This window comes from Desmodus rotundus, chromosome 6 (genome assembly GCF_022682495.2).
Source record: "Desmodus rotundus isolate HL8 chromosome 6, HLdesRot8A.1, whole genome shotgun sequence".
Lineage (NCBI taxonomy): Eukaryota > Metazoa > Chordata > Mammalia > Chiroptera > Phyllostomidae > Desmodus > Desmodus rotundus.
This window is the reverse complement of record NC_071392.1, coordinates 93,173,067-93,186,373: the sequence shown is the minus strand read 5'-3', so window position 1 is coordinate 93,186,373 and position 13,307 is coordinate 93,173,067. Positions and strand designations below refer to the sequence as shown.

Sequence of the window (13,307 nt, the reverse complement as noted above, 5' to 3'; positions counted from 1 at the left end):
CTGTTCATTTCTCAGTTATAATACTTGCATTGGGTTCTTTGGATACTTATTTCTTTACCGAGACTTCCTATTTTGTGTGTTTCAGGCAAGTTTGTACTTGTTCGCTGAAGGGTTTCTGTTAAGGCTGCGGTACAGGCTGTCAGGCAGTACTGACGTCCCCGTCACCCCGCTGTTGGTGGCTCCTGCTTGTCTTTTTTCATTCAGTTTGAGATACTTCTGGGTCTGGGTATGACAGGTGATCTTCTGTGAAAGCAGGGCATGTCTGTGCTACATCACAAGACTCTGGGTCTCAGCTAAACCTTCTGTTTTAACTGGCTTTTCCTGGCCCCCCTCTGCTGCAATGGAAGGGCCTCTCTGCTCCTGACCAGTGGGGGCAGACATCTGGGTCCCCCAGTAGACCTCTGCTGATACTCGAGGGACAGGCTCTTGTCCTTCCTGCTGGGCAGGGGCTGCATGGGTTCAATGCCCTGCGTGCTCTGCACCAACACGGTGGTGGGGATGGGCAGCTACCACCCAACAGGGATGGAAGTCTGGCACCACACTTGGCCTGCTCAGGACACTGGCAGGGTCCCGAGTGCTCAGGGACCCCTCATAGCCCTGTGAGGAAGGACGCCCAGGTGCCCTCTTGGCCTCCGTGGGCCTGCGTGGCCAGGTCTGTGCTTTTCCAGGGTGTCTGGTGGGAGTAGAGCTCCATCATGTGAAATGTGCTCCATGGCTCTTTCCTGGCCCTCTGACTGCAGAGGGGGAGGCACCTGCACCCACTGGTGCTCCAGGGTTGCTGGCTGACTTGGCGCCAAGTCCAGACAGTGCAGCCCATTTAGTTCTGTGGGTCCAAGGTCCGTCCTGCTCTGCCTTCTCTCTCCCCCCTTCACAGCCTCTGCTAGTATACTTTCCAGGGTCTTTATTGTACTTAGGGGAAGGAACAGGAAAACGTCTGTCTTCTCCAAATTTCTGGAAGTGGGTCCCATCTTCCCAGGGTTTATCTCCTCCAATATGCCTTGGAGAGAGGTGCACGGGGACCGTCTGAGCCCCGGATCTACATATTTCCTGTGTTCACACCAAGGGCCCAGTCCCTGACTCTCCCAGGAAAACTGAGAGGCCTGGGCCAGGGTTCAGGTCCCCTCACATCACCCACACAGACCAGCCGTGGTTCCGGAAGGACCGAGCCCTCCTCACAGGCCCCAGGCTCCTGACACGCCTCGGACCTCTGTGCACCTTAGATAAAAAACAGTATCGACATTCTGTTATTTAATTTTTTCATGGGGAGTTTTATTTGGTCCTTGATTTTTTTTTTCTGTTTCCAGATAGAGGGTAACACTCAGGCCACCCTTTTGGAATTGTTTACAACTGCTTATTCCTAAATGCACAGTGCTCGATGTTATGCGAATATTGCCTGTGTGCTTTCCGGGGCACATGGTCCTGGGCATGGGCCAACCATGGCCACAAAACACATTTTCTGGGGGGTGATTTGTAGTTGCTTTTAGCAAATGGACAGACTTGCTCATTATTCCGAATGTTCAGTCCTGAAGTAAGGATAACAATGACCGTGGGGCCAGGTCCCCTGCAGTAGCTTTTTGTCTAAACGTCATGTTCCAAGCAGAGAACTCAGAACAGGCTGCCGTAGGAGGCCGGCCAATGGGCTAAATTTTCCCAACAGCGTCCGCTGTGCGTAATGCCAGCGAGCCCTCTGAGGGTTAGAACTGTGCCAACTGTTTGAATCCTGCCATTTGTAAATTTTTTTAAAAATGTTACATTTGCATTTGAAACAAGTATTCCAGAGTGTTCCTGAAGGAGCTTGCGTCTCCTGAGCCATAGTTTCTCTCTGGCCCGTGGTCCTCAGACGTCGGGAACTCCTTGCACACGCGTGCGAGCACAGAGCCGTCCTGGCGCGAAGATTTTGATGTGTTTTCGTACAGGGCATAAAAATATATCTCTGTAATTACATGATATTTAGCGATTAGATAATTATGGATAATTGCATGGGGTAGTTCAAAGTGCTAAAGTGTTACCATAAGATCTAAAATGTACAAATTGCTTAATAATTATTCCGGGGAGTTATTTGGTAATTCTGAGCATAATTATCATGTGATCTGCAGTGCGTGTAATTAATGCATAATCACATGGATTTTGCCTTCATAACCACTTCGCCCTTGTTATAAATAAGGCTCTTTGTCATAACATTTGAGTATAAATATAATGTAATTGGCTCCCAGACACAGTACATTAAGCCCCATGATAATTGCTTTCTCAGGAACAATACCCCTTATTTCGTTCCCGGCGCAGGGCTCTGAGTGGGGTGGGGCTGGGAGTGCGCGTTATCCAGGGGTGGCAGCAAGCAGACGTCTGGGCGTGCTGGCCAGAACTCCCTGTGGAGAAAGGTATGCATCTCACGTTGGGCAGAACCTCTGTCCTACCTGGAACGCTAAGCCTGGCTTTCCCACATGTCTGGTCTGGACTCTCGAGAGTCAGAACTTGTGGAAGGAAGGGGGCTCATTTGTAAAGTGCAGGGACGGCAGCCTGGCTGGTCGACTGTGCTAAGGGGAGGGGTTGCTGTGACCCCGAGTGGGGGCTTTGGCTCAGCTTCCCAGTTGACATATGGTTTTCGCCACCTTCCCACAGGTTTCACCTGGCAGGATGACTACACCCAGCACGTGCTGGCCCAGGAGCTGTCCTACCTCCCCAGAACCCACCTGTGGTGCCCCAGGACTGCCCACCCCGCCAGGTGAGTCCGCTTGGTTCCCTGGGTCCTGGCACAAAGCACCCACCCTCGCCCCAGAACAGTGGTTTCAGAAAGCTGGGGTGTCCCAGAGGAAGAGGGGTGCTTCCTTTCTTCACTGTGTCCTAGACCACAGGTTCTACCCCCACCCCCCACACAACCCTTGGAAGAGCCCTGCGCCTCCAGAACCTTGGTGGAGAGCAGAGAAGTCAAGACTTCTCAATTCCTAGTGAGAACTTACGTTCACTTAGTACAGAGGGCAGAATTTAATCATAAAACTCTTCCCGTTCTCCAAACACAGCAGCCTCTACTAGGCTGAGTATCTGTTCCACACCATCTCATTTCACCCCCACTGCTCACTGAGGGGCGATTACTGAGGTGTCACCCCATCTTGCAGGGGAGGAAATTGAGCCACAGGGAGGTCAAAACTGAGCCCAGAGACAAACCCCAGTGGGCAGCTGAGGCCGTCTCAGCACGGAGCCACTGCACTATGCTGTCCGTATTCATGAAAAGTGAGAAGGACCTTCCCTAGAGACTGGGCTTGGAAATTGTACTTTTTTCCCTGAGGCACTATTGTAAGTCTATACATAGCCTTTGGTCTCAGTAACAGAAAACTGATGCTTATGCTGTCCAATGGGATGTTCACTCCCAAGTGCTGCGGGACAGGGTGTGTGGAAACACGCGAGGACCGTGCGCATACTACATAAGTGCTCTCCACGCCAGCCCGTGCGCTGGCCAGACCCAACTTCCCGGGGGCAGGAACTCTATGTTTGTGTTCCTTGTGCCCAGTGCACCTCCCTTATCGATGACCATGGGCCACTGTCTTCTGTGTGTGTGTGTGTGTAAGCCTTTTCTGTTCAAAAAGCAAACCAAAACCACAGTCAGTCTGTCTTGAATGAGTTCAAACTCTTAACACTGGTCTTCAAATGGCACTTGGGCGTTTGAGCACTGGCCACTTCTTCCTCCTCCATGAACATTCACCCGAGTGCGGGGTACCATCTAGCAGCCTTGAGCTCCACCAAGAGCAGGGATGGGCAGAATGGATGGGCTCCCAAAAACCAAGGGCAGGAGCTCGGGGACACTGAGCCAGACCAGCAGAGGAGCTGCATGGAAACCTAGCAAAATGCAAAGTTGGGGGTGCTGAGTAGAGGGAGCAGAGCCTGGAGCTGAGGGGATGCCAAGGCGCGTAGCCCGAGGAGCCCTTTGCTCCTGAGAGTGGGGTGAGAGGACCAGGAGGCAGCCAGACGTGACGAGCCACTGGTGTCACAGAGGGCAGGGACCGGAAGCATGGTTCAGGGTGGTCGTGAGGCTTTGTGTGACAAATAATGGCCCGAATGATTAGCACGTGTAGCTAGGATGACTGAGGAAAGGGATGAGAACAGGCTCACTGCATCTGCTTTGCCAAAATTTTTGTTTTTAATTTGGGTTTTTCTCTCTCCAGCAAGTGGGGTGACAGAGTAGCAGGGGTGTCCAACCTTTTGGCGTCTCTGGGCCACACTGGAAGGAGAAGAATTGTCTTGGGCCACACATTAAATACATTGTGACAGATAATCACAAAAAAATCTCATCATGTTTTAAGTAAATTTACAGTTTTGTGTTGGGCCACATTCACAGCCATCCTGGGCTGCATGCGGCCCACAGGCTACAGGTTGGACACCCCTGGAAAGCATCTCATGTTCTCTGGAGCTTGAAGGCTGGTGTGCACACATGGAGAAGGGACCTGAGTGTGAAGCATTCTTAGCCTTTTTGAAGTGGAAAGTACACACTTGCAAAGTCTTCGCCTGCTTCACGCCAGAGGACAGGGCAGACGCCGATCTGCAGGTTAATTGCTGCGACGTTGCTCAGCACGGTGGTGGGCACATACTGCAGCCGCGTGCGACAGGAAGACAAATACGACGATTTAAAGGCCGGGTAACAGGGTGTTTCCATCTGCACCGATAAGCAATTACTGAGAAAAATGGACAAAGTTCCAGAAAAGTAAACTGACCTCAGTTACACGACACAAGACGTGAAATTTCATGTTAGAAGTGGTCAGGGAAACGACAGCCGGGGCTCAAGACGCACCGGACTGAAGCGGCTGTGAGCCGTGTGCCCACCAGAAGTGAGCCAACGAGGCTGAAAGAGGCGTTGGAAATAGTGGCAGTGTGGCTCTGGCAGGTGTGATCGTTGAGCACAGCAGGAAGGCGCGTCGCGAGCCCCTCTGTGAAGAGCACGCAGACTGCATGCCTGACGTCAGCGGCCTGTCCTGGGGGACCGGGCTTTCTGAGTGAGAACCCCAGCCAGCAGCCATTCTCCGTTTTTGACAGGACACATCCCCCCAAACCCACGCACGTTTTCTGATGTGCGTTGGCGTCACAGTGAAGACCTTCGTGTGAGCAATTAACCATCCTGTTTGGATGTAAAATACTTGGAACGCTGTTTCCTGGTCACTGAATGTGAGTGTGGTTATCTGCAAATGGGCAGTGCACTGACACTACCAGCATCACTGAGCACGTGCAGAACACACGCATGCGTTTAGACACACACACACTGATGCGTACACGCCTGCAGGCACACAGGCACACAGAGATGCACAAGCGTGGGGCATCGCCCTACGGCTGCTGCCAAATTCCTCATTCACAAGAATGGAGAGCATCTCCATGTGTAAAGCCCTGTGCTCACTGCTGGGCTGAGATGCTGCATCCGGATCAGCCGTGGGGAAAGGCCGTGGTCCCTGACCTGGAGAGGCCGGTGGTGAGCAGAGGGCAGGCTGGTGGGACTGCAGGTGCTCCCTGCCTGGCCGGAGACCCCGCGCCCTGCCCCTCTGAGGAGGAGTGTGCAGACCAGGCTGTGGCACACCCAGGAATCCAGACTCCAGGCCAGCCTCAGGGATACCCCGTGTTGGCATCACAGTATTACACCCTGGCCTCCTCACTGTAAAATAGGGGTGGGGTGCCTCCTTCTGCAGTTGCTTGGGCCGTCTGGACAGATAACTCTCAGGTGGCGGGGCTCTGGACTCCAGCCAGTGGCACCCAGGGAGCTGTGTCTCAGGTGGTTCTTAGAAGACGGACATGGTGACTCTGGAGCTGCTGCAGGAAGTTTACAGGACACTTTGTCTTGGGAGGACACGCTATGGGGCATGAGGGGACGGGGCAGCCATGGAAGGAGGTGGAGGGACTCCATGTGGCTATAACAAAGCCTCAGGGGCCCTGACCCCTCCCGGGGACTTGGGCAGATGTGCATCTTCACGGGCGACCCCTCCCCCGGCTCAGCGGCCACTGTGCTCTCCCTGGACAGACCTTATCTACGCTGCATCTTCCTGCTGCAGTGAGTAGGCGTCAGCCCTGCAGACCCCGGACAACTCTGGAGGTCCCAGACTGCACAGGACACAGACAGGGAACCCCACGCCTTCCAGGGGAGACTGGGCTGCCACAGTCCCTGCAAAGGCCGTGCCCCATTTCCTACGTTCACATATTTTCCAAGGCCACCCCTGTGCTGGGGCAGCTGAAGGACTTCCATCTCTGAGATCATCACCAAACTTTGTTGTATTTGCTCTTCTTGTAAATAAAAGCAAAAATCAAATTGTTACTTAAAAGCCAACTCTTTCCAGGCACCAACCTTTAGAGAAGGGATGGAGAGAAATGAAGGAAATCTCAGACCAGCCGTGGCTCCGCTCCTGCGCCCACTTCTCCCGACCCCACACTGACATCCCAGGGCAGAGCTCCTCCTGGCTGTCGGGACATTCTCGCTCGGCACCAAGGGTGCTTCTGGGAGGTGACACAGAAATACAAGTTTCAAACCCAGGATTTGCTTACATGAAGGTCCAGTGCATTTAGGACACAAACCCCCACATGCCTGGCTGTGTAACTGTCGGGACAATTGCTCATAATTATTCAATATCTGAACTCGGCCTCAGCCTTTTATGCCCACTGTGTAGAGAGCCCAGGGGAAGTGGTGGGGAGATGACAGAGGAGGAAGGGTGTCCACTTCCTTCTGCACAGACAGTGTTGTTGTTGGAGAGCAGAGACTGCTGCACTTTCATACGATGTTAACATTTCATTTCCCTAAAAATGGAAATAAGACTTTTTCTTTCAAATAGGTCCACAATTTGCATCACTCTCACTCACCACAATAACAGTTCTGTTCCCTAAACTCACTTTCAGCGGTAACAGTTTTTAGACTTCCCAGAGGCGTTTCTTAGTGCTGGAACAAGGGTCATTTGACAGGCTACCAAAGGGAAGTGCTGGTCTTCTGGGCTAACTCCACATGAACCCAGAATTTCTTGGATGAGTTAAGTTCATTTATTCAATAAACGCACTTTTTTTTTTTTTTCAGTATCTACAGTGAGTCAGGCTCTGTTGTAAATTCTGGGGTGGGAGCCGCAAACAGGGAAAATGAAGAAAACTGGGATCCCTTCTCTCTGGCAGCCTGCATGCTAGTGAAGGGGTGTCCAGCAAGAAAAAGTGCATGTTTGCATAAAGAAGGTAATTTCAGCTAGTTATGAAAGCTAAAAGAAAATAAACCAGGAGGGCCCGATCCACAATGAATGGCACAATCCTCAGATGGGGTTGGGGGGAGGACCGGTGGGAAGGGGCATCCTCGAGCTAAGACGTGGCTGACATGGGAACTAGCACACAGTTGGTGTTTCTAGCACTGAGTCTGTTTCCTTTTTCCAGAGACACCAGTGGGCACCGGGCAGGTAGGTCCATCATAAATCCACGGGTCTGTGGTTTAGCATCCCGTTGACAGAATGGTGCTGCTGCTTATTGAGATGGGGGGTGCGCGAGAGACTCAGACCCTGGCCGGGGAGAGCTGCCAGCCACACACCTGGTCCTGGCAGGGCCGCAAGGCTGCCTGGGTGCCTGTGTCGCGGGCCAGCGGTGGCGTACAGCATAGGCCAGGTGCCTGACCAACCCCCAGCACGCATGGGACTGGCTCATGTGCTCTTTTGCTTTTCAGGATCTTAAAGCCCAGTGCCCAGGACGAAAGAAGGCGCCATCCAGAGGGCAGCCTCGCGCTGGCCGAGGCCCTCGAGCGCTACTTGCAGTACTTGGAGGTCCTGTCCCAGGCCACTGCCCCAGATGAGCTCCCCAGGATGCAGCAAGATGGACGGCCAGCTCAGGTGACCTTCGCAGCTCACTCTGCAACCTGGGTTTATGTATCGCCTCTGGGGGGCATCCCTGGGGGGCACCCATGGGAATGTTTCCTAAATCCACAGCAGCATCTCTCGGTTTTTTTCCTGTGCCCCATCCAGGCTGGTGGGCGGAACGGCGAGGGGTGCAGGCTTATGCAGGGAAGTGTCCCTCAGTCCTTGCAGGGTGATACCCTATGTCCAGCAGTGGCTGCCCAGCCGCCCTCAATGCTGAGCCCCTCCGTGTTCCCTGCTGCCCTTGGGGCAGGTCCTCACGAGGTCTTTCATGGGACAGTCCCAGAGCTGCAGACACTGCCATCCACCCTGCAGACAGGACGTTGGGAGGCAGCACAGAGCCCGGGGCCCACACTTTGGGGCAGGACCCAGCACAGCAGCAGACACTCAACTGCAGGGAGGATGGCAGGGACCCTAAACTTGGCTGGAACTAGGTGACACAGGGTGACCAGCTGTCCTGGCTGCCAAGGACTATCCTGGAGGGAATCCCGCAAGTCCTGCGACCCAGAAACCTCCCCTTCATGGCACCCCTGCCCTCAGCCAGTGTCCCGAGTGGGCGCCGGGCCTGGGTACCACCTGTGCCAGCCCTCAAGTAGGAGCTCCCTTCACATCAACGCTAAACCTGCTCTGGAGCCAGTTTGCGGTATGAAGCACATTCAAGAACATTTTAAAGAGATAATTAGACATCACAGTGAACTTTTAAACAGGAAATTACACATGTTTTTTTATGACAGCCCATTGCACCATGGTTCCCGGGTGGAATGGGCTGGATGAGAGAGACCTTCGGAGCAGAGGGTGTCACACACCCCGAGGGCGGGATTGTAGGTGGAGCATGGAATCCAGGGGGTCCCGGGGGTGGTGGGCAATCACAGCACTGCTCACACTTCCTTCTTGCTGAACGTCAGTCACGTCACCTGGGACGTGACCCATGATACCTGCTGGTGAAGTTAAGTGAGTCCAGCTGTGTTTCGCTTGCTCTTAAGCTCCACTAACTTCATGAGACGATGGCTGTGGCCTTGGAAACGCGTGGGAAGCAACTTGGGCCGCTGTTACAGTTGCTTTCTTGTTACGAAAGTGCTGAGGTCAGTTGCGCCAACGCGGGCTGGTGTTTTGGGCCATGTGCGCACACAGGGCTCACGCCATGGACGAGGCCTCAGGTGACTTAGGGTCTGCGTGAACTACAGTGGGCACGGCAGAGCCACATGCGTGTCTGCCCAGAGAGCTGCGCCCCCCAGGTGGGTTCAGGTGAAGTGTGGGCTCAGTTAAGAAGCTGAGTCACTTCCATATCTTAAGGGCCTACAGCAGAGAAAAGACGTCTGCTGTCCAGCTGCTCCCTGGGATACTGTGGGACACTTCCTTGTGCTCCTCGCCATCTGGCCTCATGCGATAAGGGTGATCTGCACAATGATGCGGGGACGTGGAGGCCCATAGAGTCCCCACACTGGCCCTGGGTCAACTGGACAGGCTGTGGGACCACAGCCAGCGTCAGCGCCTCTGTATCTGTGTTTGCCCCAGAAGAGGGGCAGTGGCCACACGGTTCCCTGAAGCATCGAGGAGTCATGGGTTGAGCACAGTTCTTGGAACCCACTGGATGGAGGGGTGGGGCCTTTGTCCTCACAGAGGTGCAGCCCAGGGCTCTGGGCCCTAGCAGGAGGCAGCCGTTAGACTAGGGAGGGTCCTGCCCCTCTCATTGCTCAAGGTCACTGTCACCTGGATTGTTGGCCAGAGTGAACACTGCATCTCAGAGCCTTCCACGTGAACTGTCAGTCAGCAAGCTTCTAGCGTAGGCCTGGAGTCTGATGGAGCTGGGCTACTGAACACCAGTTCTAAATGCCTGTCACTGATGTGGCCTGAGCACTTTCTGTACGCCAGATGCCCAGCGAGGTGCTGTGGGGTGAAAGGTGAGCTTGTCCTGGGGAGTCGGCAATGGGGAGAATGCTGGGAGAGGCCGGACACTCTGGACAGCGGGGCTGGTTGGCCTCTCTGTCCTGCTGTGGCCTCACTGTGAAACGGGGCATTGTCAGTCACCAAGTGTTTCTCAGGGTCAAGCAAGAAAGCCATGAAAGCTCGCAGCCAGTGGGCCAATCAATAGTCTTTGTTATCATCATTATTATTAATGGGCCATCTTTTAGATGCAAAATGAGAACTAGGTCAAGGGTCTGTAAACCACCTGCTGGACTGTTCATGGAGGTCATGACTCTACCAAGGAAAATCGGAGGAGAGCAGGCGTGCTGGCAAAACAGATTAATCCATATCCGGTGCCCCTCTGCCGCAGCTGCCCTGGCCGTAACGCCGTATAGTAGCGGTTTCATCTGTTTGCGCCACAGCACAGCAGAAAACCAACCTTTCTCCCAGGCCTCTTGAATATTGGCAATTTAAGTACATACAAATAGAAAATCGTTCTCTGTCCTCCCCTTTATCCCCCGGTGTGTCTTCATCAAGAGGGATACGAGGCTTCGTGCTCGCTCTCAGCTGCTGCTGTGGGATTGCTTCTGCAGTGGAGCCATTGCGCCATGTCCCGGGCGTTGGGCACAGACAGTCAATAAAGACAAACCTGTGTGTGGCCCGGAGACAGGTTTAGTGACAGAGGAGGGAACGAGGAGAGAGTCGCTGAAGTTCCATGGACTCAGAAGTAGTCGGAGTGAAAGGAAATGAGTTGAAATTTCTCTGTGGAGCCCGTTAGCATGTTTCTGCAACTTGACCGTGACTCAGGCACAAACAGCCTCTGCCCGGAGCCCTTTCTTGTCTCCAGAAATAGGGATGGGGCAGCCGAAGCCATTGTCATGTCATGTTTCTCCTTCAGGCTTGGTTGTTTTATGAACTTCTCCCTCGTACTAGAACGAAAAAGTCCAGTTTAGACTAGAAGTTGCTCCCCAGACAAGCAGTGGCATGGAATTCATCTGGAGGGGCTACTAAGTGGGGGCCCTGCCATTTGCCCCTGACCCAAGGGGTGCACTGTAGGGCCATGCACAGCAGGGGCTAGGGATGCTGGGGGTCAGCAGGAGCTGGGAAGGGGTGTGCTATGGGGCACAGCAGTGAGCAGCTACAGGCAGCTCCCTGGGAGATGGACAGACATGCTGCTTCTTACAACCAAAACCTCAGGCCAGTGAACAATTCTGCTGGAGCCACAGAATCATTAGTAGGGGAGGGAGAAGGTGTGAGTTTGTCTCCTCCTCATGGCAGGGCCTTCCCAACCAGGACCCAGATGCATTACGATTCCAGCACTGGGGACCTTCCCTGCTATGGCAAAAGTGTGCCTGGTATCTCTGCAGGGGACCTTCAGCCCTTCGGGACCTTACAATGGGGTTGGGGGGCTGAGCTGGTAGATGTTGTCCCCTGGCCCTGAGGCCACCCCAGTCACTGGGGCATGCAGGGGAGGAACAGCATCCACCCTGCTCACACCCAACCTGGGCTTCCTTTCAGGAGAGGCAGTGGGAAGGCTGGCACTGGGGTCGTCACGGGTCCTTTCGGCAGCCACCTGCCACCTTGTCCCGGGTCTGGCCGCTGTGACACCTAGTGCTCACACTGGATCAGCCAGGACAGCGCGGTTTACATCTGTTGCCCCCTCACAATTCCTAGCACGTCCCCTTTTCCCTCTCACAAGTGCCCTGTGTGGGTAACAAGTTCTGTGGTTAGTCCATCACGGTGGTCACAGGTTATTCAGAACACGAGCTTGGTGGCATTTTTGGCTCAGGGGTTTTCCTTCCATGTTAAGACGGATGCTTCTCGGCACTAGAAACGCGTGGGAGCCTAGAGCTCGTTCTTGCCTTGGTTCCGTGTCTGAGCGAAGGGCATGCTCTTTGTTGTCTCTCAGGTGAACAGAGACTGGATGAAGGGCGGGAAGCAATCACCCGATGTGACCACTGCCGCCCCAAGATCGCTGCCAGGTGAACCTGCCAGCAGACCTGGCTGTATTACTGCCCCCACTCAGCTGATGGCAGACTTCCCTTGGAAATTTAAGTTCTGCACACTGATGGTCTTTCCAGGGGCAACCAATTCCCAACGAATAATTTTATAGTCACCCCCTTCTATGCATCTGTCATCACAAATCCAAGTCTAGCATAGAGTTGGAGAGACAGTGTGAAGCCATCACCTCCAGAGGCTTCGACACTGATTGCTCCAGGACGGGGCTGGAGGGAGTAGGGTCCGTCCTCCTCTTAAACCGACTCATTCTAGTCCCAGTGCCTTCACCTAGCGCTTACTGATCAGTCAATCGGTACAATTTTCCCTCCTGTGCAGTGAGCGGTAGGGACCAGCCCCTGCTTTCATTGACCACAGCGGTGCTGGCTCAGCCTGTGGGGGTCGTTAGAGACGGTGCTGTAGCTCCCCGCACTTAGTCTGCGCTATCGAGGAGGTTTGAACAGAAATCCATCCCTCGGCAATGCCGTGAATTAACCGATTTATTTGGAAACATTGTTTTAAGCATTTTTACTGTGCAGGAAGCAGTGCTAGGTGCTGGGATTAGAAAGGTGGAAGGTAGGCCCTGCCCTCTAGGACTTCACAGTCTTCCTGGGTGAGGCAGACGAAACATGGCATCAGAAACAGAGTGGGTGCTGTAACAAGGGGCAGGGAAGCTGCTCAGGGGTGGACATGGAGAAGCAGCAGGCAGTCACCAGGGGGAGATATTTAGATGGGACTTAAATTGCAGACTATGAAGCGGCAACCCCAATGCCACCACGATAGCATGAATAATCCAGGTGAGCTACTGAATCAAAGCTGGGGAAAAAACAAACCTCAGAGAGCTGAGACTACAAAGGGACCTGAATGCACTCAATTCAGAAAGGGATGCCCTCGTTCCAGGGGACAAGAGACCATGGCCACATTCACACAGGCAGGAGCAACAGGAGGGGCCTCGACTTGAGAGGGGACAGGAGGAAGGCAGCCTGAATTGTAGGAACTGCTGACAATGTGCGGAGGCCAATGTGTGAGGCCGAGTCCACAAGGACAGGCTGCCGAAGCCCCAAGAATGTGAGACAGTCCACAGGGGTGGAGGTGGAGGATAGTGTGGGAAGGGGAAAAGAGCGAGAGCAATCACCCCAAGAAGGAAATCCAGGGCTTTTGAGTGAACCCCAGTTGCCTTCTGAAAGCCCCAGACAAGGCAGCATGAGGAGAAAATCTATTGTGAAGGATGCAGGAAGGTGGACTGAAGCGGGGAACCCACAAACTGGCACTGGTCCGTAAATCAGAGCGACAGCGTCTGTGGGTCAGAAACCCGATGGTGTCTGCACAGCGTCGCGGTCCTCCAAGCTCAGGCCCCAGCCTGCTCCTGCCCTCCTCCTAACTGCAGCCGGCAGTGGCTGAGGCTGGTGGGCTCAGCAGCAACCTCCACACCGACTTCCACTGCTGGCTGCATGGACTCTGCGCCCAGACCGGGGTACCGAGGAGCATGCCATCGTTCGGGCACAAGTAGTGTTTACCCCATTCTCTGTCACGCTTCCATGCAAAGATTTCCAGCATGCAGTCTAA

The 13,307-nt window shown here is 54.0% G+C and overlaps 1 protein-coding gene across 2 annotated transcripts in view; it reads left to right on the top strand.

The window, feature by feature from the left end:
- PTPRN2 (protein tyrosine phosphatase receptor type N2) overlaps positions 1–13,307 on the top strand; it is a 395,976-nt gene that overhangs the window by 154,585 nt on the left and 228,084 nt on the right. For both annotated transcript variants that reach the window (XM_053927307.2, XM_053927308.2), the window contains exons 4-5: positions 2,620–2,722; positions 7,655–7,817. In XM_053927307.2, the coding sequence (XP_053783282.1) occupies positions 2,620–2,722; positions 7,655–7,817 (266 nt within the window). The remainder of the gene's footprint in view (positions 1–2,619; positions 2,723–7,654; positions 7,818–13,307) is intronic.